Genomic DNA, 27,223 nt, shown 5'->3' on the forward strand with positions numbered 1-27,223 from the left:
GTAGGATGGAAAAAAAAAAAAAAATTCAACGTGCGAAATTTAAGATTTTTTTTCTTTTTTTTTTTCCTATTCGATTCGAACGAATAACGTTTGTTTGAATCCAAGCAAATTGTTCGAACGAAGTAAAGCGTGTCGGCGTTAATAACGATCTTGTAGAACTACTAGAGGAAAGTGGACGAAACGACTCGTTATAAACCGAACAGTAAAGTTGGAGCGGTCAATTTACGATCGCGTAATGCTACCTCGTTGTTTCGTGGCCCGGATATTCTCAATTCTCCGCCTTGGATACTGACACGCAATTAGGAAGTCGAAGAACTCGAAGAAAATCAATAGAAACGGAGAAGAAGTGAAAAAGTGTCGGAAAGTTTGCCTCGTTTCCGGTTCGATCCCGTATCGATCGATCGTAATTGGAATATTCAATTTGTCGCGAACGGCCGATGTCAAAAAACTTTGCCATTCCTTAAATTCAATTTTCAATCTTTCGCGATCGGGGACTTTCGTCCGAGTGGGAGGGGAGAGGGGACGATAAAAAAAACGAGATTCTTCCTCGTATCGATTTCTCTTCGACTGCACGCCTAATTCGACGCAAAATTTGCGAAAAAGCGTGTAACATAGGGAACACCGTAATGTTGCTAAATTCCTGTTAATTGCGATTGGTAACGCGTCACGCGGCACGTGCCAAAAATCCTTTCGCCGCTCTTCTCTCTCTTTCTTTTTCCATCCCCGAACTCTATCGATTTTGGCACTCGAATTCGGTTGCGCACCTCTCTCGGCTTCTTCCTTCCTGGAATAATGATAATAATAATAATAATAATAATCTTCATCCTTTGCGTCGTTCGTTTCTTCTTCGATCGAGACGCAATTATAAGCAACCAGGCCTCGAGGATGCACTTGTGACGCGCAAACACGTGCGTTCTCCTCGAGAGTGCTGCGATTATTCATCGTGCCACGATCCAGCGGGGAGGTGGGTTCTCGAGAATCAAAGTGGGGTGGAGGGGGAGGAGGGGGTTTAGACGCTAGCCACGGGACGATGCCAATAATTATTTATCGTTCCGACCGTCCCCCTCCTACGTTTTACGCTCAATGGACAGGATGAATAGAAACGGTATAGTACGTGTGTATATATATATATATGTACAAACGAGATCCTTGTTATCCTCGTAAGCAAAAGATTACGACGAGTTGAAACGAAACGAATTATCGAATTTTGTTGAAAATTAATATCGTTAATAACGATGATCGATCTTATAATATAATCGAATTGTCGGAAATGACAAATTTTCTCTCCTTTCCTTTACTGTATTGTAAACAGTATATTACTTGTAATGTATTATTATACATATAAATATATACTCGGTTGTTATTCTTCTGTAAGAAAATTAAATAAAAACGATAAGATAGAGTCTTACTTACGCAAGTTGCGCAAGAAATCTGTTGGTGGAAAATGGACGAATTCTCGAATTTCCATGGTAAAACGAATCTAGCAAGTTTGAACAAGCAGAGAGACGTAATCCCGGAAAGTGACTAACGACGACGCGTTCGAAATTCGTTGGCGAAGACGTTTCGCGAAACGAAAGGCGGAATTCGAAGTGACCTGTTAAATTGGACTTCGCCACCGGGTCACGTTTTATCGAGTTATCGAGTTATACCGCGACGGCGAAATAGAAGGTTTACAAAGAGGGGATGGACTTTTGAAGACGGGCGGCCACCGAAGAGGGTCGTCGTCGTCGTCATCGTCGTCGTCGAGTATTCGAGGATGATTCATTCCGTTCCTCGCCTCGATGAACGAAAGCGGGTAAGGTAAAGAAGATGGAACAAGCTGTGCCATGGTGGAGGTTTTTTATTCGAATCGAGCCGCGTCCATTTGCCCTTTTCGGCAATTTCTTTCGCCTCTTTCCATTTTTCCACTTTTCAATTCCACGAACATTTTTTTCCCCTCGTGTTTTCGTGCTCCACGCGTGCCTCCCGAAAACCAAGTAGTTTTCCAATTTTTTTTTCTTCCCCTTCCAATTTCTCGCTCTCCGTTATTCCAATATAATTCCAAATTTATTCTTTCTCTTCCCTCTTCCCTCCCCCCCCCCTCCCCCCGCCTTTTTGTTTCGAGTTTTCCGATGAGGATGAGGAACAGGAGATGCATCTATCATTGATTGAACGCGATCGTCGAAAGAACGATATAATGTCGTACAATATAATTCGCCCGAGTTAAAAATTAACTTTCGTTTAGTTCCAAGATCCCAATCCCCCGCCCAGAATCCATTACACGGCAAATTACTTAAAGGCTCCTCGAGGCTTTCTCATCGTAATACAAATACGAATCTTACGAATCGAATAAAAGTTTCCGCGGAGCCTTGATAAAGGACATTTAACAAATTATAAAGTCTCGTTACGCACTTAAGCCGCGATTTAATAATATTAATTGGAAAAGTCAGGCAGGTCCTTTTTACCGCCGCTCTATAAAATCCCGCAGGCTTATTTCATTAATAAAAAAGCCCAACTTTTCAAGCCTCCGGCTCTCTTTTCTTTTTCGTAAAGCGAACAGATTCGGAAGATTAAAAAACTTGGCTCCCCTCCCCCCCCCCCCGTTATTTAAACGCTTCGCTTCGAGAAGAATTTATAGAGACGCTGCGTAAGCTGCGCGCATCGCGGACGATAAATCGTGGGCCGAAATCCACGTCCACGTTCTTCTTCGTTCCTCGTCAAACGTCCGCGAACAATCTCGCCTCTTCTCTCGCCTCAAATTCTCAAAATTCGTTTCGAAAACGTAGCTGGCGACTTCTCTTCTCGTTTCTCTTTTTCTTTTCCTTTTCTTTCTTTCTTTCTTTCTTTCTTTCTCGAAGAAGATGGATCGAACGAGTCGAATAATAAATATCCGGCAAACACGAGGAAGCGAAAATCACGTATCGCATTACGTAAGGAGAAAAATAAAGGAGGTGGAGGAGGAGAGGAAGGTTGTAACGGAAGTTTCATCTCTGCAACGTTGGCCCATCGATCGTCCGCCCCGTTTAAGATTGCCGCTTTTCGTTTCAACGCGCTTACTCGACCGGCCAATCTATCCGGTTGATCGTCGACTGCGCGATAAATCAACGTTTCGTTGTTTTAATATATCAAGTACGGGTTTCACTACCCGACCATGATAGCAATCTATATCCCCGGAAAGCTGGCGGACCAGAAGTGAGTCGTAAAACCTCTCTGAAAAATCATGTCGAAATCTCTTCGAGTCGTTTCTTTTTTTTTTTTTTTTTTTTTTTCACCCGCAATCTCTATTCCGCGTATCTCTCGTAGCGAGAGAGTAATAAAATCGACGTTTGTTCTCGCATTTCGCCCGTCCCCGTGCAAATGAAAACAGCCGTAAAATGGAATAACGAATGGAACGAGTGCTTCCGCTACTGCCTTTTTTTCCTTCAAATTTTACTCTTCAAAAATATCCCATGTTTGTCAATATCGAAGCGAAACCGATTACATTTAACAAGAATCTCTCCTTCCCTACTCGCCGGTCGAAATTGAAAAAAATTGTCCGTTTATCATCCGAGGGAGCGTACGTCGAACTAACATATTTGCTCGCCGAAATAATGGAATCGAGTTCGAGTTCGATAAATAGACAAATGGAAGAGAAAAGAAAGAGGGGGAAGAGGTTTCTCACTTTTAACGAGGGAGAGTCGCTAGGTTTTCTGAAATCTACGCTCGTCGAGGATAAAAGGATGCGAAAGAAAGATTTCGACTCATCGGTGAAGAGTGAACGTAATTTTTTAAAAATCCATTTCGTCCATATTTCTCGATCATCCAAATTCCAAAAAGATCGTTTCGAAGATTCGTTGTTTCGCGATAAGGAAAATCGATGGATGGAAGCCAAGTATCCCATATTACGGCGGATACTTTGCAAAGTGTCTTGTCGCGAAAATCTGAGCATGGAGGAGGTGTGAAAAAGTTGGATGGAAAGTATCGACTCGCTCGGATCCTCGCGAACGGGACGCGTGAAATTTATCCCCCGTGGTGGTGGGAAGAAGAAAAAAGGAAGGAAAACGGAGAGGGGGAGGGGGGCCCGACGAAACTAGTCCGCGCTTTGTCCGAGAGCGAGTCGCATGTCGAGCGTACCGTCTGCGACTATACTTCATAGCCTCGCGCGTCGCATGCAAGTTTAATCTTGTGGAAGTAACGCAAATGCAGTAGCCGGTGCGCGCGGGCCAGGCCAGCCTGTCCCGCCTCCCTGAATAATGCATTTATGTATGTGTCCGCGGATACGTTGTTCTCGCCATCGCGAGGATACAACCCCCTCCTCGATATTCCAAAGGAGGAAGGCGAAACGGGGTCGAGCCCCCTCCAGCTCCTTTCGATCAAATCCAACCGATCTTTGTCCTTCGTTTCGTCCGCCATACGAATATTCACGATTATATATACACACGCTTCGAACGCGGAACCGAAGGTTTTCGAGGAAGGTGAGATATTTTCTTTTTCTTTTTTTTTTTTTTTTTAAGAAACGTAATCAAAGGGATTCGGACAAAAATGTGCAAGATCGTGTGAAAGGAATAACGGAGGGACGATAAAATGCGTAGAATTCGTGGAATCGTGGACGATGTCGATATTTGAATTTACTGCGGGTTCCGGCTGGGAGCGGCGTCTATTATTTGCGAATCGATGGTCCCGCGAATATCCGTACACGGATGTTATCCGTAACGATAAACGCGAGCGCAAATATGGCTTTTACGGAACGAAACTTGGATATCGGCCATCTCTGTGAAATCAATCCGATTAATTCGAATCTACACGCGTTGTTATTTATATTCGATACGGTTGACGATCAACGAACGAGATCACGTTTGAACGGAGCGTTAAAAGTAGAGGAGAAGAAGAAAGAAGCTCGGCCCTGTTCTCCTTCTATCGGAGATCGCAGTCATTTCGCGTGCTCCAAATATCTTTTGTGCACACTTGCGTCCTTTCACGGCCGCCAAGAAGATTAGTTCTTTCTTTTTTTTTTTTTTTTTTTCATTTTTGCTTCGACATCTCCGGACACGAGAGTACGAAAAGACAAAGCGAACGAGTCCTCGTGATTATACCTCTTGGCTGCACGAACGTACACCTCGCGAAGGAGGTCAGAGTCCAGGGTTCGATGACCACGCTCGCCACTTCTCTCTCTCTCTTCCCTCATCAACGCGTTAATCAACGCGTCTCTTTTCTATTTTTCGCTTTTTTTTTTTTTTTTCTTTTTTTTCCCTATCCAAATCCAAAGTTCGCGAAAAAGACAAGATCGCCCGACGATCTGGATTCCTCGCCTCCATGGATGGAGAGATCATCGAATGAACACTGGTAACGAAGATCGGATGGCAAACAATCTCGTAACGAGAAGGAAAACGGCATTAATAATTAGATCGGATCGGTGGAGGGAGAGTATTCATTTTGCAGTGGGCGGAGGGGTGGCACCCCCGACATAATTGAGATATGCTATGTACATAAGCACGAATCGGTACGGGGGAGAGAGCCTCTCCTCTAGGCTAATAAATCGTGCATAATTCAAGCCCCCTTACGTTAGCCTGCAATGCGCCGATACTTTTGAATAATGCAACCTGCAACGAGAGAGGAGGAGGGTTGGCTGGCCGTTGCGCGGCTCGACGTGCGCTTAAATACTCGCCGGTTTGTAGCCGCGACGACAGGGAGCGGAACGGAATTCATTCACCACGCTCCTTTATTCTTCCTTTCCTTTAACCGTCGTCGCAACCTCGCTCGACAATTTTATCTCAATCGCGCGTGTTTATCGATATCGATTTTCGGCGAATTTTTGGAAAACATGGTTCCTCGAAATCGTGCGTCGATTGGACGAGGCAAGAGTCGGAGGGGATAGAGATCGGTGTTTCGATGTTTCGGAGAGACGATATTAATCTCGGTCGGAGCGATGCGAAATTTTATGGAAACACGGATCAATTTCCGCGCGCGTGCAAATAACCGGAAAACTCGGCAAAAATTCAACTTTCCTCGCTCAACTGTCTACACGGGGAGGGGGACAGGAGGACCCCACTTATTCACGCAAGCGTCCGAATAGAAGGAATAGATATCCTCTCCCGTTCCTTTCGAATCTCTTCTTCCGTTTCGATCGAACGCGGCGTGGATTTTCCGAAATTTCTCTCGTCGAAATTAAAATTTCAACGCGGAGATGTATATCTGGAAGAGAGAGGAATGGGAGAATTGGGCGATTTTGCGAGGATCGATCGGCTGGTGGCAATTTCCACAGGAATTATCGCCGCCCCTTCATCCGTTTATGCGGGGAATTACGAATTTATAAGATGGAACGATTTCACGCGGCAACGAGCGATCGTGGAAAGCGACGATCTCGAGGCTCGTGAGGCTCCCTATGTCGTCTCGTGAACGATCGTTGACGATCGATGGACTCGCGGGTATAGTCCCTTGCTTTTTTTCGTACGATCGATTTAATTCCTTGCCGCGAATCGATCGTTTCGCGACGAGCGTAAAAAATCGATCGGTGCGAACTATCGGCTAATCGAAAGCGTAGGTACAGGAGGATAATGACATCGTGGCTCGTTTCGTTTCGTGGAAAGAGACGTGGATACGAGCGATAATCATTCAAATCGAAACGCGGAGGATGCGCCCGTCTCTGAAAGCTAGAACATCCATGAAAACGAGGTTCTTTCACGAGGCAACAGAGGGAGAGAGAGAGAGAGAGAGATTGGAAATGTCCGCGGTTGAGCTCGCGGAGTGCTTTTAAGCCACTCTAAGGGATTGCTGCCCGCCTCTTACGGGATTACCGTATGCATACATACGCTTGTATTTCGGATCGTATCGCGAGAGCCCGCTATGCCTCTCGAAAAGATTATTACGTGCATTCGCTCGCGCCGTATCCATCCTCCCCCTCGTCGACCGCGCAATTATCGCCCACTTCGACGAATCGTATCGTTGAATCCTTCCAATTTTTCTTTTTTTTTTTTCTTTTTTTAACCCCCTTCGATTCGTCTTATTCCAAACTCTTCTCTCCTTTCTTCCCTCGTTTCTTCCCCACGAAAATCGAGCCGCGACCGTTTCGAAACATTTGCGACGAAAGAAAAAGGATAAAGATCAAGGCGTTCGAAGAATTATCGATCCGATTAAAGCGGATTAATCGCGGTTACGTGGAAAAGTGGCGGGACTCGATGGTTATCGCGAAAGGTAAAATTTACCTTTAACGTGTCGCGAAGATAACGAATAACGTACGCGTTTCTACCGCGAAGCAATTTTTTTCCTTTCTTTTTTTTTTTTTTCTTCGATGCAATGAAATTAGAGCGCGTATCTTCACGATATCTTCACGGTGTGCTGTCTTCTTCTTCTTCTTCTTCTTCTTCTTTCCCGTGCTCGTTCGAACGACAACTCGAAAGGAAATATATATATATATATATTTTAATTCGATATGCAAATTGCGTTCTTTACGACGTTACCTAAGATATTGTCAAGTTTCACCGGTGTCTAAGCACGTTCGCTGCCTTTATCATCGCTCACGTTTCATTTAATTTTCTGGTTCGCTAGATTACAGCTTACCTTCGTGAGAATTTTAGTAGCCTGGTCGGAGGCAAGGGGGGAGGAGAGAGAATTATAGAAGGGACTTTTCTACGTTTTCGTAGAAAAGTGCGTGATCTCGATCCGTCGTCCACGATAAGGCGTCGACGAAACGATCGAGCGTACGTCGTTGAATAACGATCGAGAGAATCGTGAGAACGAGGGGGATCGACATTGCGATCACGATGATTCTTTCGATTTGAAACGCCTCGACGAGAAACGAGAAATACAACGCTGCTGGATTCGGTCGATTCTTCGTTTTCCGTATGCATCATTTTCGAAAGGGAAATATTACGTAATAAAAATATCATTGGGAAAGGTAACGAGATCCTTTCATCCTAGAGATAATTCTCGAGAGGATAATTCGAGGAGGGATACGAAAGATGGGATTGGAAACACGACGCGGAAAGAGGACTTCGGTTTCTTTTCTCACCTTTGAAAAAGGTATTTTCGGAGGGGAGGATTATCTCGATAGGGACCAACAGGTTTGGATTCCTCGAGATCCAGTCGAGAGGGTTGATAGCCGCTTGCCAACTTGCGGAATTCGTAATCGGGCGAAGGCTGGTTTCTCGGATAAATTCTATCGGGGTCTGCGTGTCTCCTTTATCGCGCCCTCTCTCGTTCGGATTCGATATCATCCCGCTCGGATGCGTGCCACACTCGGGTTAATGCCACTTTGCGAAGTGTAATAATTGTCGCGCAACCTCTGAATTAACTGCCCCTGATTCGGAGTAGCGCGAGGAGGAGAATTCGAAGGTTGTTTGTTTCTCCCCTTCTTCGTGCAAGAGGTGTACAAGTTTGCAAGAGGATCGCGGTAAATCCGGATGGGATCGGGTTAGATCCGTTAATTCCGGAATTCTTTCTTTCTTTCTTTCTTTCTTTCTTTCCTTTCGGTGAAACTTTTTCAAAAAAGAGAAAAGAAAGGAGTATAGTATACCTGCGCCAGGTAGATGGGTAGGTAGACAAGCTGTAAGGTGGATCGCGTAGGAGAGGAAGGTATTCCCTCCCTAATTCGAGATTATCGAAATTTTAAACGAATTTTTCGATCGATATTATGGCATAATCGCAAGATGATCGAAACGCAAAAATCGTTTACGAGCGATGGAGATCTTGGAAAGGGAAAAAGAAAATGATAAGGGTGTTGTGTACACGGAGGGGCGGATTGTATACGGGTGGCGCAAATCCCTAAACGTTCCCCTAATCTAGCAAATCACTCGGTTCCGACGCACCGATTTCGTGATACATGGAGTCGAGGAACGAGCCCTCCCCCCCTCCAAGAGGAGGCGAGCCGGGTTACGTATGTACGAGGAAGGAGATTAGTAAAATTTCAGGCGAGTATAAAGGTCGACGCGTTACCTCGAATACAAACGCGACACGAATTTAACGAAGTTAATAAAGGTTGCGTCTACAAAGTTTCGGGACTGGGTTAATAAATAATTAAACTCTCGAGAAAACTTTATTCTACTTCAACTTTCAACGTTCAACCCTCCTTACGAATCTACGTATTAAGCAGCGGTACGGAGCCAAACTTTCCTACGGTTCGTTTTCTCTTGGTGGAAATTAGTATAGTAGAATATCTATACCGCCGTCCCAAACTTATCGTCCGTGCGATGATTTCGTTCGAAACAAGGAGATTGAAAAATAAAAGAAGAAAGATCGGTGGAAAATATCGAGATCAATTTTTTGAATCTGTGTCGAAATCCGGACGGAACAAAGATGCCACTATTGTTTCGATGCAAGAAAGAAGATCAAGGTTCGTTGCTCTGCTTGTAATAAAATATTCCATCCAAAAAACAACCACGAAACGACGAAAGAAAAAGAAATATATAGAAAGAAAATACACGAAAATAGAAAAGACTCCTGTAACGTTCCTGTTTTCTCTCGCTTCGTCCTTTTTCGAAACGACGATAATTAAGAATCGACGTTACAACGAAGAACGAATGAATTTCGGGCAAGCGAAGCGAAGATGGGTACCTCAGATGGGGATGGGTCAGTCTCGTGCATTGCTGCGTTTCGACGACAACGGAGCGAAAGTAATGCCGTTAGGCGTTTGCTTTTCTGCTCCCGCCAGTCCTCGAAAATCCGACTCTCGAAAAGGCTTTGGCCGTGAATGGAATCGATGGAAGGGGCGGGGGCATCGGTCAGTCGGGGGGAAGAAAAAAGGGACGGAATGGAAATAGAAATTATTTCGGGTCGGGGGAAGAAGCGTGTTCGAATCGAATGATGGGAGGAGCGGCACCATTAATTAGCGCAAAATTGAATTAATTCCGTCGATCGCGCGCTCTCTTAGAGAACGGGACGGCAGGCTGAATGACGCTCGAATTAAACATTCATTCGGTCGAAATAGGGCTTGTGTAGCGGAGGACGTCGATCTGGCTCAATGAACCGGCACAGAGAGAGGGAAACCCGGCCGGAGATGAGCTTTGGAGAGGGACAGAGATGGAAGGAAGATGGTAACCGTGTTACAAAAGTCAAGTACGCGGGAACGCTCGTGGTCCACTGGACAAAACCATTGTTGCGCCAACACAGATGTCGACGAGAATCGAGTGGCCCATATGGCGAACCGGAGGAGAACTCGTTGCGGAGTTATCACCGTTCGAACGCGAATCGAGACCAAATTTTTTTTACAATTTTTTTTATTTATATAGAAAAAAAGGAAAAGAAATACGAGGAGGAAAAAGATCGGGGAAAAGGGCGAAGCGACGCGTTGTACGTGTTTTCCATTGTACGATCGTCTCGTTTAAATATCTTCGATCGCGAAAGGAAAAATACTTTTTGCTGAAAAAGAAAACAAAAAATGAAACTCTCGATTCTTTTTTCCCTTGTTACCGATTTCATTATTTACAGCATGTTTCTCTAGAATTTTTTCTAATTTTTCTCGCGAGATAATCGGAAAACTAAGAATCGCGTTTACTTTCGCGATTGTAAAATATGCGATCAAAATATGTTTCGTTACGCTTCGATCGTTACTTTCGTTAAACGCATGAATGAAACGATCAAAGTGTTGTTTCTTTCGAATTCGAAGAGGAGAAAAGAATTTCGCCAACGATCCGTCACCTACGAATTCTTGTTCTCTGAATCTCTCTCGCCGATTTCAACCGCCGGGAGGAGGAACCGACGAAAGTACAGAATAGAGAACAGAAAGGAGGTAGCGTGAAATGGAGGATTCCTGGAAGGTTGGGTGCGAAGAGAAAATAAAAATGGGAAGAAAGGGTTAACCGTTTACCGTCTCGATACACAATCCGTGTTATCGATATCGATGTAAAAGGTGTCTCTAGCGTCACGTTGGCGACAAAAGAGCGAGGGATTCTTTCCCAGGACAATGGGAAAAGATATTTGAGAATGATCGGTGGAAAGGGACTGGTTCGAAAGGTAGGAAAACGTGACAAATGGACGTAGATGTGTTTATCCTTCGCGTATCGTATGGTTACTTACGATATTTTTAATTCTCTTATTTTCCCAGAATTTCCATCGCGAATGTCGATTTTAAACCGATGATACATCGATACGGATAAAAAAGAAAGAAACAAAACACCAATGCGCGCATTATACGGTAACGGAAGTTTATCAAAGGATCGAATAAAATTTTTCTTTTCCTTTTTCCTTTTTTTCCTCAAAAAAATCAAACGCGAGATAACGCGCATAATATATATTGCAGGTATACGAAACCACACTAGCTTGCATAAAAACTAATCTACATTTTTAATCCTGTATTTTCTCACAAAGAAGCAATTCTTTAGCGGTCGTTCTTGTCTCGCATTTCAACTCTTGCAATTTGTTCCACGATTCAGCTTGCATTTTTTATCACCTGCGTGAAAGAGCAATTTTATTAGAGCAACTCGTCATAAAATATTAAAAGGCTTCCTCTTCTCCGTCACACGTGAATAATAAATTTCCCAACTCTGACTATGTATACACACACACACACACACACACACACACACACACTCGTCAAAATTCAAATTGTTCCGTATTATGATACTCTACGGACTTGACCGCCATTATCCATACCCGTGTTAATCTTCCCCGTTAATCATCCCCGATTTGTCACAAATGATCCAAGCGATCGATTTTAAAACACTGATAGATAAATCTGAAAAATTTCTTCCTTCTCGCATCGCGTACAATTCATCGTCGCGCGCGATTCCCATCGAACGCGTCCTTTTTAACGACGCGAACGAACGTTGACGCGTCAACTTATTTCGTCGTACAGATCTCGAATACCATTCGATTTCCACAATAAATAAAAATTAGAAGAGATGATTCTCTAACCATTTTACAAATTTCTCCTTCGTTCGCAAGGAACTCGTGTACGTGTACACTTTTCGACGAGAAATTTGATTAAACGAATGTAATATAACAACCGTTCGATCAACGAACAAATCAACGCGAGTTAATCGAGTCGAACAAGGATTTCGACCGATCGTAAATTCAAGAATTCGAAGAAGAGATATCGGGTGAGCGACACGATCGGTTCGTTACAATCTGAAAATAATACACGTTCGGAAATTGGGACGATAATTCACGATAATCGATTTTGCGTTCATACACACATATACGTATATGTATAAATCATCCAAGTAAGAGAAATGATCCGCGTTATATTAACGCATCGATTATGAATTGACGGACGGTGCGGATCGAACGCGGCGCGATACGAAATAATCGGGCAAATTACGCAAGGATCGTGATTGACAATTTGATTCCGCGTTATTGATTTCGCTGTTTCAACCTGTTCGAGGTTAAGGCGAGATTGATCCTCTCAGACGGATAGCACAGTATCCTCTCGTCTAATAAAGTAAAATATGTCGATCCGAGACCAGGAATCTCGAACGATTCGAGATCGAAAGAAAGGGAGGTAATACAAATGTAAAAAACATAAAATTTCTGTTTACGATTGAATACAGCGTATAAGTAATATACGCTCGGGGAATTAAATATGGCAGCATTCTGTCGTATTTCACGTGTCGCGTTACGAGGCGAATAAAATCCTCAAAAATATTTCAACTAGATTGTTATTTACGCGAGTTTTCTTTTTTTTCCCGAGAATATAAAAATCCGTTGTATTAAATTTAAAAATTATCCTGTATCATATACACGAACGTCCGAAAAAAATTTTTTCCAATAATTATCGCGCGTCCTTTCTTCTTCTTCTTTTTTTTTTACCTTAATTATCGAAGCGAAAAACGAAAAGATTTCTATGGGAGCGCGAGTGTCTGTTCGAAGGGAATTTTACCCGAGTGGCGGCAGAAACACGGGCGGATGGAATGTAAATTCCGCGAAAGACAGAGAAGATTTACGGGCGTGGGATATGTAAACTGCACCGTGAGGAAAAAAAGAGTATTTTCCGAAATTTGAAGGGAGGTGGTGGAAGGGAGGCGTGGGACAGGTGGTATATCCTTGTGAAGCAGGGGTTTTGGACCGAATTAAAAGGACGAGAAGCGTGGTAAAAGCGTGGAAACTGGTCGCGTTCGTTGGTGCACGAGTGAAAGCCGGTATTTATTAGATTGTCAACGGAGCAACGTTATCGGTGTGTTTACACCGCTAAACCGAAACATCGATTGTTAAATCGGCGGTTGGCGTACAGGGATCGGTGCCCTCTGTCCATAAATCAACGGGAAATTACGGGAAGCGATTTTATGCAGAGGCACCCGGTTTAAATCGAAGCCCCTCCGCCATTTCGTATGGTTCGATTTAAAAGTCTGAAGAGAGTTGTGGCGGAATGCGGCCGAGCACGCGATCAAACCTCGCTCGCACCCAACCTTTTTCTCTCCAACCAGAAACGACCAATTTCGCTCGCTCCCGTTTTAGCTACTTGAATTTTTATCTCCGTCTTAATCCCGCAAAGATCGTGAGAGAGATCGAGCGACGAACGCTTTTACTAATTTTCTTCGGATATAATTTCTCGTCAAAAATGTCAAAAAGTTACCTTTCAAAATCGTGGTGAAAAAGAACGTTAAATTGTTGAGAGTGAAAGTTTTGCTGAACGTGGTCTTTTAAATAGCGGATAGATATTTTACTTGCTCTAGGAAAACGTTGTAAGCGATTGGTTACACAAATTATTACCTCATGAAATATTAATGATTGTAATAATTTATTTAATATATTTATATTATATAAAAGAAATTATAAATTTAATTTCATAAATAAATATTATTTTTATACTAATATTTTTTGTAATAAAATTAATTTTTAAAATAAATATTTTAAAGTTAATAGAAAATTTTAATTTCTATATTATATTTTCAAAGTATAAACTTGTTCAAGTTCATTAACTAAAAATTATATTTATTATTTATTAATATTTTCAAATAAATTTTTCTCAAATTTTTCTTGTATAAAATGATAAAAAGAAATATATAAAATAAGTTGTAGTAAAAAATATGTTAATATTAATAAATGGATATTCAATTAATTGTTTACCTAATCATGTTAATATAATAAAATTATTAATAAAGAATCAATAATAAATTTTATTTAAAACATTAAATTTATTATTTATTAATTTATTATTATATAAAATAGTTACATAGAGAATTAAAATTGATATTACAAGTCCAATTACTCCTCCAAGTTTATTAGGAATAGCTCGTAAAATTGAATAAGCAAATAGGAAATATCATTCAGGTTTAATATGTGTTGGAGTATTTATTGGATTAGCAATTTTGAAATTATCAGGATCACCTAAATAATATGGATATTGAAAATTAATTATTATAAAAATAAATAAAATTAAATAAAATCCTAAAAGATCTTTAATTGAAAAATATGGATGAAAAGAAATTTTATAATTATTGTAATTTGATTCTAATGGATTTGATGAAGATGATATCGAACGAAGATTATCAAATTTTCGTAAATTTTATCGAGACAACGATAACAATTTAAAATATTATGTGTTTTATTACTCGCTTCGATATCTTGCTAAATAAAATTAGTAATTAGCCACTTTATTACGTTATGGATTTACATATCGAAAGACACGTGTGTTCTTGATGTTTATTGGCACGCGCTTCTTCCCTTTTTCTTCCTTCGTGTCCATCATCCATCCTACACGTTTCGTCGTCCAAAGGAAAATTCGAACATGGAATATTTCTCGTTCGTCTGCTAGAAGAGCAAGAATGCTCGATTTTTCGAGCGCATTTCCATTTCTAAAAGATACGAAACGGAGATTTTCAAATTGCGAAAGACGCTCGGCACCGGTCAAGTCGTGCGAAGATAAGAAGAAGAGCGAGAAACTTCGTCGTAACAGGCTATTTACGCAATCTCGGCCTCGAACTCGTGAAATCAGCGTTTCACGAGCAATTTTCAAATCGTACGAGAAAACTTTCCTTCCCTCCGTGGAAAACTTGAAATACTTGCTGGAACGAGGAAGATGATCAGCCGCGCGAAAGGTGGCCGGATTGAAACCGATTGTCGCGAATATATTTTGAGAAACGTGGTGGAAAAAAGGGGAGAAGAGAACGATATTAAACCCCTTTCTTTCCATTTGGGATTTATAATATTGGTTTGGACCAAGATTTTCAACGTGTCGAAATCATTTTTCACGTCGCCGATTGATCGATAGAAACGCGATCGATCGTGACGAAAGTGATCGTGGTTGGAAGAAAGGGAAGGTTTGGCGAAGAAAGAGGAAAGGATAAGGAATTGGAAAGAACGGAGAAAAACGACGTGTCCACCTGGTTTTTACGCCTCGTTCTTTCTCCCCGCGATCTATCTACCCGACAATGAGAAGGGCACCGGCGACAAGGCGGACCTAATTAAGAGGCTGAATTCGTTCCCGATGCTAATCACCTCGACTCGCTGCACCCGTGTATATTTAAACGTTCGTTAAACGCTTCATTGTGCACCGGTGGCCGCCGTTTTAAAGGGATTAGGTCGACGTCAAAGTCACCGCCTCCCAATAAGAGAAATAAGGGGAGGGAGGGAAAAATTCTTCCAACATCGATCGTGCCTTCTTATTTTCTCGTCCTCCCTTTTCCTTCCACTTTCGTCGCACATAGAAGCTGCTTTTTCTCCAACGAAAAAACCGACGATTTCGAATATTCGAAATGTTGTTTCTTCGTTTCGACGGTACACCATTCGCGGAGAATCGAAGAAAGTTCGGGAAAAGAAAGTTTGAGCGCGCAACGCGAATATATAAACTAATATCCGAATCGACGATGATTTATGCGGCAACTCGCAATAAGAGAAATTGGCCAAGGATATAATTTGTAAATCGACATGGACAGGACGAATCAGAGATACGTTGTTTCAACAAGAAATGGACGAACGGTAGAATGGAATTAGAAAATAATCATCGATATTTCGGGTCAGATCGCGAATTATCGCGATACGCAAAATATTAATTTCGCTGATAACGAAGATCGGATAGCGATATTCCATTAACCCGAGGCTTTCTCGATTTGTAACTCGGTGAAAGCGTTTTTCAAATTAAAAACCGATAAACACGCGTCATTGATATCGATCGATAATTCCCGTTGTCCATTTCTCTTTTCGACGTAACTTCGTTTAGATAAACGAAGCCGTTTTATCTTCGCAATTTAAACAAGTTTCGATTTAACAAGAATTTTTATCATAACGATATTTAATAACGTTTCGCTCGGACGGGAAGAAAAGAAGAAATGTCGAAAAACATTATATCCTTCCACGAATTCGTCGGGCAAATCGAACGAATCGTCGTTAAACCGTGTTATTTGTCCACGCCGATTATTCCGTTGTATAGTGGCGGCCTCCACTTTGCCACGGGATTAATTCACCGTTGCATCCGTCAGTCATGAAAACAACAAGCAACGTGGGCAACGTGTTCCGTTGGAATTGGTTTCGTGTCGCGCGTCCTTCCCGTCCCCCGTCAAACATCACCCGAACAGGGGTGTAAGAAAAAGCTGATGCTGCCGCTCATTCGATTCGCCGCGAGAACATTTTCGATTCCGAAATAATACGCGTAATAAAAATATAAGAGGACGAATGAGGATGCAAAGGAAAAGGGCGGTTGAAAATCGAACGTAGCGCGGTGGAGGAGGAGGGAAAAATTCAAGGCTTATTTACGTTAGGGAGAGAGAGAGAGAGAGAGAGAAATTGGGACAAATAAACGCGCGACTTACTTCCGTTCCCGCGAACCTGTTGGCTGAACTCGGAGGGGAAAAAAGTCGGGCGTGTTTCCACGTGTTGGGAGATTGGACGCAGAGAGGATAGGGGTGGGTGTCGAGGAGGCGGGCGCGCAACGATATCGCGTTGACTTTCAAAAGGAAAATCGAGCAAAACAACGTCCCCGTTTGAAATAAACGGGGCACCGATGAAAGTACTCGGCCGGTGGCAGTTTTTAACAAAGTTGCAAAGTTGTATGTAACAAACATTGACGAAACGGTTTATTTGATCGCGGCCCGTCACGCGCAACACCGGCTGGCATCGTGATTATACGACGCCGGTCTGCAAGGCACGTCGTTTCCCGATTTCTATCGATCCAAATATTTTTTTTCTTTTTTTCTTCTTCGCTGATTGCGATCGAAAATCAAACTATTCTTTTTTTCTTTTTTCGTCTTTTTTTCTTTCTCTTTTCTTTCGTCCCATTTCGTTCGTGTAAAGGACACCTAAAAAAAAAAAAAAGGAAATAAATCGTACTCGACGTATCAATTTCTCCTTTCCTTTTTCACTTTTTTAACTTCACTCGCGAACGGAAAAGAATATCTTCTTCTTTTCGTTGGATAAGAAAATTGGAAACAATCGTATCGAGTATTTAATTGAAACTGTACTGAAACTTGGGAAAATTCGATTCGATTAATTTTCTGTATCCCCGTTTACGGATCCGAAATGAAACGCATGGCTGGCGATTATACGCGTGGGAAGGAAGAAAAACGAAGGAAGAATCTCTTGCTCTTTGGTCGGATAAATAAACCCGCGTGCTCGAACAATTTCGAAAGGGAGGAATCGTTTTCGGAGACCAAGTTTCTGCCAAGACTTTCGCAAAGAACCGTACGAGGATCGTAATCCGTGTACATTCAAATGTCCGACGCGATAAATCTTTTTGTGCAAGAACAGGTCAGCTCAGATTAGCAGTTTTTAAATGCGCGTGACGGAGAAGGATAAACAGGAGAGAGAGAGAGAGAGAGAGAGAGAAGAAGATGCATCTCGAGAACGATAGAACGTGCGAATCGAATCGTCGGGGATCCGTGCGATAATTTGCATAAACTTTAATCCCACGGACGAGACAAAGATTTTCAAGATTTGTCTTCCTCGAACGAATCGAAGTTTAAGAGTTGGTGGCCCGTTCGTGTTTTCAACGTTATGCGTTTCGCCTAAATTGTGAAATTCCAACGACATAATGCATAATTTTAACGACGATGTACACTTTTCTTTCCCTCTCTTCTTTTTCTTTCTTTCTTTTTTTTTTTTTTTTTTTTGCGATAACGAAAAAAAAAATATTAACTTTTTATGTTTTGAAACGAATACTGTTTTTTCAACTTGGTAAAAAACAATATTGTTCTTTCACCGTTTAAAAGCGATGCTGTTTTTTTCGACTCTTCGCAATTAATTTTTTTGTTTATTTACAAACAAATAACGCAACGAGCGATTGCAATTTCCAATATCTACGAGATGGAAAGTTGAAACTGCCGTGAACAACGTTTCATCCAATTCGTTCCAACAATTTATATATAAAAATACACGGTTACGTGATCACTTTTGAAATTATTCTATTGCCATGTCAATCAATTCTTTTTTATCGCTTCTAATACACGCGTATAACGTTTTTCATCGTGTTTTAATGTATCTACCCTCGGGAAACGCGATAAAAATATCATTGTATAAAATCTGTTTACAATTTGTTTGCGGTTGGAAGTTAACCTTGAAAAAGCATCGTATACGTAAATCCGTAATGATGATCTTTCGGTTGGAAAATGGAGCCGAGCGTGGAAACACGATCCCGCGGTTAATAACAGGACGGATAATTCAGCGATGAACATTAGACGCGGGCCTGATCCCGACAATAGGAGCGGACCTTACACCGTTCAGCGAAAATGGCATTGTTACGATTTCCAAATAAATCGCGGCATCGGTGGTGCGGCAATGCTGCCGTCGAATCAATTCGAATGGTAATTTAGCGGCGATGCTTGGCCGGATTATGCCAGCCGAATAGCATTTCGGATTCCTCGCAATCGTGCGTGCACATGCATCCGCGATGTGAACCGCGCGTTCGACGTTGGCGATGTATAATGTGAAAAAAAAAAAAAAAAAGAACCATCCCGTAGAAAATAAAAATACAATGTCGTCCCCTCCCCTCAAACCCGTTTGCGAATATCTGAAACCACGGAAGGCGTTGCATACTGCACATGCCGTACGTGCTACAATTTCGTTTAATTATCACCGAACAATGAGAAATTAGCAACGGTAATTGAATAGAATAGGAAACGCAAAATTCCTGTGAAAGACATAAGGCAAAAATAATGGAGTAAATGGAGAAAAGCCTTGTGGTATTTTGTATTTATGAATAGAAACTATTATATTAAGTCGATTAAATCGATTGATTGTTAAATTAACTTAAGGTATCCTTTCTATTAATTAAATCTTTGCCGCTAAAATAATTTGGCGAGACAAGTGAAAACTTCTTCACGATGTTGTCGTAATACTTTTCACATCCCGAAACGTTTGATAATCAACGTAATCATTCGGATTAATCCTTTTTTAACGAGCGATCGAAGCGTATACTGCGAGCCAACTACGCGACTTTTCCACGAAACGCGCCAATTTATGATTTTATATATCGATAAGCTTTCCGAAATAACAGAATCACTGGATCATCGAGGATATAATAGAGCTAGCGAATAATAAAGTCTCTGTTCGCGATCGCGCCACGCATCCGTATATCTTCGACTTTTCGTTTTTGAAAAAGCTATCGATCAATATCGATCGAAACAACTCACGAAGAAACATCGAGCGAATCGACTATCACGTGTGGTACGCAGCACTGCGCGACAACCAAATACGCTCGACGTACATTCAAACGACTTCCGTTGACATTAATTCGAATTACATATGATTTGTCCGGCTTTCAAGCAATCACGTAATGCCGGATGTGTTTCGCCTCCGTATTTCAATACCACGTGCAATTTAACGCGGTAAATATGATGGTTTCGTTCGATAAATATCACAAAAAACGTAACGATGTTATTATGCAGCACACATGTAGAATCATCAAGAGGCGAGAATGTTTGCGATAAGAATCGATGAAACGATAACGTTGACATTTTTGTACGTGGCAAAAAAAAAAAAAAAAAAAAAAAAAACAACGATCACTCGTGTGAAGAAACGTCACTGTGAGACTTACCCAACTCTATGGATCGTAGAGTTCACAACGAAATTATTATAATCACTCGATCCTGTTTTCCTTCGCAGAAGTTGTCAAATTTCACGAAACTTAGTTCATGACCACTAACCGAAAACGACGTGCGTTCGTTCGCATCTAAAATGCAACTTGAACCTTAGCCCGCGCTTTGGAGACTGCCCCACTCAGAGTGGGGATTCTCCCGTCCATGCTAGTGTTTTTGCGAAAAACCGTCACCAGATGGCAGTATGGATTTGATATGGTAGATGACGTTAAAGTCAATCTTTACTATAACAATGATACCGATACATGATAACGTGGAACATGATTTTATCGATAAAATAATTATAATAGTGCAAAACATATAAATAATTACTATTATTCCTATTATCATAGATACCAGCGACTAAATAATGCACAACAATAAGGAAATATTAGATAAAAGAAAGAGATAAATAGGTAACAGAAAAAGTTACTCAAAAAATAATATAAATTCTTCTATAATATACTATAATATGAATTGGAACAAATATCTTTCTCCTTTCGCTAACATATTGTATATAACACTAATATATTAAATTAAAAAAAAAAAAAAAAAGAAATCACTTTTTCTTATTTCAATTGTAACGCAATTCTTGATTTGAGCAAAAAATAAAAAAAAAGATTTGCGAAAAAAAATACATTCTCATTCAAAATGTTTTAATTATTTAGAAATTTTAATAAACTAATTTGTACACTCATATTTTGCAACATTAACAACGGAAGATCGTAGGCTTCCATATCAAAGGCTGCCGTCAGTACAATCACTTTTCTGCAACATTTTTACAATAGATGATTCAGAGACAGGAATATATTTAACGTATATTCAAGAAATTTGGACAATTTGTAAAAATGCAACGCTACTTTAAGAACGCGATCATGTATCAATGCAACGTTTAATTCGTAAAATAAATTTAATACAAATTGAAAGAGAAACAATAAGAAAATATAACAATTCATTAATCAAAGTAGTTAAAAGTAATCGCGATATTTTTTAATTAAAATTTAATTAAAAAACACTATAGCAAACGCGATCATCGTTTTATCGTAACGCTAATTCGAAACAGGAGATTTGTAAACGCAACACTAATTTAACCAGTAATTTACTTATCTCAACACTAATACAAAATTACGATGCTCAAGATAATTAGATTCGGTAATTCGGCATGCGATCGGCTAAACAACAATTAATACGTATCACGTATTAGTACGTAAAACGAGCATAATTGAAAAGTAGTAACAATAACTTCTCATTCTTTGGATTCAAACAAGATTTTGAAAAAATGAGAAGCAGCATTCGTTGCAGCACTTTTCGCGACATTTTGACGGACTTCTTCTGACGTTCTTTTCTTTGGACACCATACTTGTTAAAACTTAAGGTACGAGATTCATTAATGGATAAAAAAAAAATAATAATAATAATAAAGAAAAAACTAAATGCACATCAACGATCGTAATGACGAATCTGTATCGTTATCTGTACGTGTGCAAAATATCGTTTCGCAAGTTCGTTTCGAAACCGAAAACTTTGCGACCACGGAATTCGAAAAATAGATGAGCGAAGCCAGAAACGAGTGGCATCGTCCATTCGTTTCAGCTTCGCCCTCGATTTTTCAAATTTTATTTTCTGAAACAGATTGTCACGCGAAACACCGTGATCCCCGATCCGATCAGAGATTGTGATAACTTGATAGAACTAACTAATACTTAAAAGCACGATGTACAAGAAAATTTAACCCGAACTAATAAATAAAAAACCGAAAGTATTACTATTCACGGATACAATAAGTATCTGCGATCATTGTGCTCTGTATAAAATTTTATATATATAGCTAATCATTCGGATATTTCGTCGACGATATGATTGAGTGACCGAAGGAATCAAAGTGCATACGACTTATCATTGATGCGAAGACATTGTGTTGCAATCATGCTACCATGAAATGTCAATTGCAAAGTCAATGTAAAAAAAAAAACATATATATAAGAAAATGTACATCATAATTTAAAATACGGTATAAATTATACGAGAAAAATTAAAATAAGAAAAGATTCGCAAGTTGGTAAAATGTGTATAAGATTATAATTACCTCCTCGTGTGACGGATGATTGGCATATTCTCTTGAGAAATATTGACTTGGATATGCAAAAATAAATATTTGTATAAAAAAAATTAAAAGAAGCTATAAACGTGATTATTTACAGTTGAGTTAAAACAAGCAAACAATCGTTAACTCTGATTTCATGAAAAATTATTATAATCGAATTAAAATTTTAAAAATATTAAAAAATATATTATTACGAAGCAAGCATAGACCGCATTGCGCACGGTCATAAATATTCTTCTGTGTTATTTTTTGAAAATTTTCATAAAGGGTGTCAACATTTTTAATAAAAAATAAAATATTAAATACGATGTTTTTTCTAAAAACAAGATTATTAAAAAAATAAAACAGAAACTTTACCGCTTATCCAAATCGTTACAATATCCTTGTTAAAATTTTCCTCGTCTTACTGATATTCGACATTCAACTAATAAGCTACACACAAGAAAAAAAAAAAAAAGAAAGATCTTCAAATGAATGCATAAAATTACTCGATTATATGAGAATAAAATAATATTTAAGAATAAATTCCATCTTATATAATAATTATTGAAAAAATATTTCTTACTAAAAAAGATATCTGTAAATTTAATCATTATACAAAAGAATGAAAAGAAAAGATCAATTTTAAACAATTTCCAATTATAATAAGAAATATGTATTGAGTTGAATAGCAATAAAGAATAAATATGGAAATAAATGCAGCAGCAATAAATCAAACACCACAAGAAAAAAAATGTTTATAAAAATGAAATACTACAATTAGAAATACAATGTACCACGATTTCGATTTATTAAATTAGAGAGAGGATCGATAGTTTACAACAAATTAAAGTGGACGATAATTCGATGACAAATTGAAAATATATAAATACAATGCTTTAATTTTCTAAAAAAAACTATATTAAATATGAAAAATGTTTTTTGTACTTTAAATATAAACATAAATATAGTATAAGAGACAAATATACATAATTAATAAAAAAATAGAAAATATTTATATTAATATTTAGAAAAAGATACTTAAGCTATATTAAAATAGCTTAATTTCATAAAATAAAATTATAATAAACCAATTATTGTACATATTTAGTTCAATATAAAAAAAAGACAATGGAAAATTATTTTAAATACTTCTATTTTTATGAAAAGAAATAAAATGTTATTTTATATACATGTAAAATCATTAATTACAAATCGTCGTGATGTATGAATTATTTTTTCAACGTTAATATTTCGATAAAACTACACAAATAAAACCATACAAAATCATACAAAACAAAATATATATGTTTGAAATTATTAAAATTATTAAAATAAAGCAAATAAAGCAAAATAAATTCTGTTTTTTTTAAAGAAACATAAATTACAGGTAACCTCGACAATTAAATAGAAAATTGAAGAAAAGAATACAAAAAAATTTTAAATATTAATTAATTTCATTCTTATAATGATTTATGAATTATTAAATAAATGAAGTTAAAAGTAATGTATAAATTCAGTAACATGTGAATATGAATAATATGAATAGAATTATTGTGTATTATTTGAAATCACGCACGTTAAATCGGTGACACATTTCATCCCGATGATTTTTGATAGAAAAGTGACGCCAAGCGCAACAGGTTTTACTAGCTGCTCCCTAATTGGCTGAAACGATGCAATTGTTTATTTATACTTAAACTGCGCAAAAATTGAAATATTATATAATACACATTAATTATAAATTTTCTCATCAAAATCCTTCTTTGAAAATCGTAATTTTTCAAAAATTTGTTTATTATAAACGTAAAAAAAATTAATTATTAAAATTGATTTAATACAAAAATCTAATATTAAATTAAACATGTAATATAAAAAAAAACATAAAATATTTAGTAAATTAAAAAAATTTTAAATATGATAATAATATGAAATAAATATGAAATAAAAAAATAATTTATGTATATTTGTAATAAATAATTAATCTATTAACAATTCTAATAAATAAAATATATTTTCAATAAATTAAAAAGTACAATAATTTATAAATTTTATAATGGATAAATATAGAAATAAATATAGAAATACGTTATTTTAACAAATTTATTATTTTAACGAAAAATTATCGATTTTTCTTTTCAATTTTATATTTTTTTATAATTGAATTTTGCAATTTTTATCTTTGATTAATATTTTAATAAAATTTATAATTATAATAATAATATAGAATTGTGTATGATTAATAATATAGAATGTATGATTATAATACATATATTTTTATATATATAACTTAATATCAAAATTTAATTTCAATTCTAACCACCAGTGATATTATAATCTTATTCCATGCTAAATCGGTAATGTTGAGAATGATACTAAAATGGTAAAGAGATTCTAAAGAAATGCATGTATTCTATGTTTCGTGTATGATAATCTATATTGTAGTTCATTCATGATTTCAATGATTTCATATTTAATTATTCTTACATAGCATAATCTATTTAACTATTTTGTCGATAATATCTTGTCTATGATTGATTAACATCATTTTTTGTCTATACGTCTTTTTTGTCTATACCTTATACAAAATTTTAGTAATATTTTTGATATTATTGACTTGATAGATGAAATATATATGTAAGAAGTGTATATATATATGTATGTGTGTTTCTGTAAATGAAATATGTTTAAAGTTTGTATTAGCAATAATGAGTTTAATTTTTCGAATAATAAAAATTTTATTATTTAATTTTTAATGATAAAATTGAAAATATAATGATAATTATAAATTATCAATCATTGTCTTCTTATCTTATAATATAATAATCACGCATTTAATATTAAATTACATATATTACATATATAAAAAATATATTATATAGATAATAATTTAAAAAATGATTATTAAATTTAAATGAATTATGGTAAATTAGTTATTTTATCGTTATTCTAAAGAAATAATAAATTTAATAAAATATATCAATAAATAAATATATGTATCCGAATGAAACGATCGAGTATTAAATATAATTAACACTTAATTTTCCCGCTCAACTTTTATAATATCAAAAATTGCCACAAGATGACGATGGTATATGTGATCACAGCGCCATCCCACTTGCTATAGGATAAACCGCTGGGTAAGAGGCAGGGCGGGGTATTACTGACGTCACTTTCGGCAATGTCCGTCGACATTCGAGTGGCCCGATCTAGCCCGAACGGGTCAATGTCTGAGGAGGCTTCGAAAAATTCGTAAGTGGTTTGGTGTTCGTGTGCACGGTGAGAAAGAGAAAACGTCGTTGATTATCAAGAATTGATTTTGCCGCGTACGTCCAGTTTGCGCCTTTACCCCTTTCCCGCCGCCAGGCTCGAAGCGACGTTCAGTTGTATAGTGATTTCACGATTATCGAAACCAGAGGTGGAAAACGACGGTAACGACGATCTCCCTTCGAGCAACGTCGACACGGACGACGACGAAGACGTCCACGTCGGCGTCAGCACGATTCCTGTTTGTTTCTCCATATAGCACAAAAGTGTTTGCGACGAAGCGTGTACTAGCCTGGCAAGTTGATAACGTCCGGCCTGACAAGTTAAGAAACGTAGGAGTGACGAGTAGTGACAAGATTCGAAGTATATCGAGAAAGATAGAGCGAGTGAGAAAGAGTGGTAGTGGAGGTAAGAGAGTAACGCTTCCCCCGCACGATCCAAAACTAGGAGCGTAGAAGTGAGAGAAAACAGTAGAGAGAATAAGTGATAGAGAAAGGAAGAAAACGAGTGAGAGAAAGGGAGAAAAATAATCAACGATGGTATTAGAGCAAAAAGGATAAGACAAATAGAAAAATACAATGTAACTCAAAAAACTGTAACAGATATCGTTGAAGAGAGGAAAAATTGAAATTGTCACAATTCCTAGAGTGACCACGATTAGATACATAAGGAGATTATTATAAACGACGAAGAAATTCGACCCGTCAACCGGATCATCGTGGAGTTGTACTATATAGGAAAGCTACCAAGTGCGGCGGTGTGCCTCCACTGGCGAACGTGTACGAACCGTTCCAAAAACGTCAACCCCTGCCTCCCTTCGCGGTATAGCTCTCCGCAACACTCCGCGCCCTCGTCAAGTTATTAGGTAGTAGAATCGCTCTTCGTGCGTGATATTCCCTGACAGTCAGCAGTTAATACGAAAGATTGTCATAAATTGTGTCAATTCGTTAGTTGGACGCCATCGACGCGGTGTATCGTAATCGGTGGTGAGCATTCATCGGAGAAACGAGAAAAAGAGCATCGAGTGAATCGTATCGGCGGGCAAGCCTGTCGCGCGAAGTTGCTTGTGCGAACGGAGCGTATAACCCAGTGTGCGCTGTGTTACGATAAACGTTTTGATCGCGAGAGTCGCTACCGTCACTGCCACCGCCACTATTGTCAGTGGTAACGGGAGCGTATATATTTGGAAGGAAGTGTTTGACAGTGATCGAAAATTTCAACCAACGCTGTTTCTCCAAGAGAATTTTCTTCTCTTTGTTTTATAGTGATTATAACGATTGTGAATCACGGTTCTTCGCCGTGGTTTCCGTTTTCTCGATCTTGCGCGCGCTTTGCTCGCCCGTAGCTCTTCCTTCCCATCCATCCATCCATCCATCCATCCCTCCCTCCCTCTCTCCCTTCCTCCCACCCTTTCTCTCTTATTCTTTCTCTCTCACTCTCTCCCTCTTCTTTCGCGTGTTATCCTATCTCACTCTCTTTCTCTCCCTCCATCCATCGATCGAGCGCGGCCGTGGCGTAATATAGAAGAACCGAACCGTGCGGACGTGCATGCGTGCGTGCGATGTAATTATCGTTCGTGCTGTCATTGATGTCCGAGGTGGTGTCAACGACGATAACAACAACGACGACGACGGCGACGACGAAGACGCACTGCTGGCTATCTTCACGTGAGGAAGTGGCACGGCCAGCCGAGGCGGCGACCAGCAGAGGAAGAAGCAGAAGCGGCATATCATTCTAAAGTTTTGACTGTCAGGTGGCGGTGGAGAAGCGGGTCAAGAAGATTTCAGAATGAGCAGCCGACCGAGGACCACCTCCTTTGCCGATTGCACTAACGCGCCCTCGAATCCGCCCCTGGGTGGCATGAGAGTCAGCAGTGAGTACCGTAGAACATGCCTTAACCTCTAGCACATAGCTTTTACTCGGTTCTCTCGGATTTCTCCCCTCTTCTTTATCCCATATTCTTCCCCGCACTATACCT

The 27,223-nt window shown here is 38.9% G+C and overlaps 2 protein-coding genes across 5 annotated transcripts in view; one reads left to right on the plus strand and one right to left on the minus strand.

The window, feature by feature from the left end:
* The window catches only part of Con (leucine rich repeat protein connectin), a 165,300-nt gene extending 145,256 nt beyond the window's left edge, over window positions 1-20,044 (minus strand). The window contains exon 1 of the mRNA XM_003690236.4: window positions 19,856-20,044. The gene's annotated coding sequence lies outside the window, so the exon portion shown is untranslated. The remainder of the gene's footprint in view (window positions 1-19,855) is intronic.
* A 5,133-nt stretch (window positions 20,045-25,177) lies between these two features.
* The window catches only part of LOC100869088 (protein kinase shaggy), a 38,645-nt gene continuing 36,599 nt past the window's right edge, over window positions 25,178-27,223 (plus strand). For all 4 annotated transcript variants that reach the window (XM_003690232.4, XM_012490298.3, XM_012490290.3 and 1 more), the window contains exon 1: window positions 25,178-27,118. In XM_003690232.4, coding sequence (XP_003690280.1) covers window positions 27,034-27,118 — 85 coding nt within the window. In that variant the 5' untranslated portion in view covers window positions 25,178-27,033. The remainder of the gene's footprint in view (window positions 27,119-27,223) is intronic.

This window comes from Apis florea, unplaced genomic scaffold, assembly GCF_048593485.1.
Source record: "Apis florea isolate Af1SG1 unplaced genomic scaffold, ASM4859348v1 contig_1615_pilon, whole genome shotgun sequence".
NCBI classification, from domain to species: domain Eukaryota; kingdom Metazoa; phylum Arthropoda; class Insecta; order Hymenoptera; family Apidae; genus Apis; species Apis florea.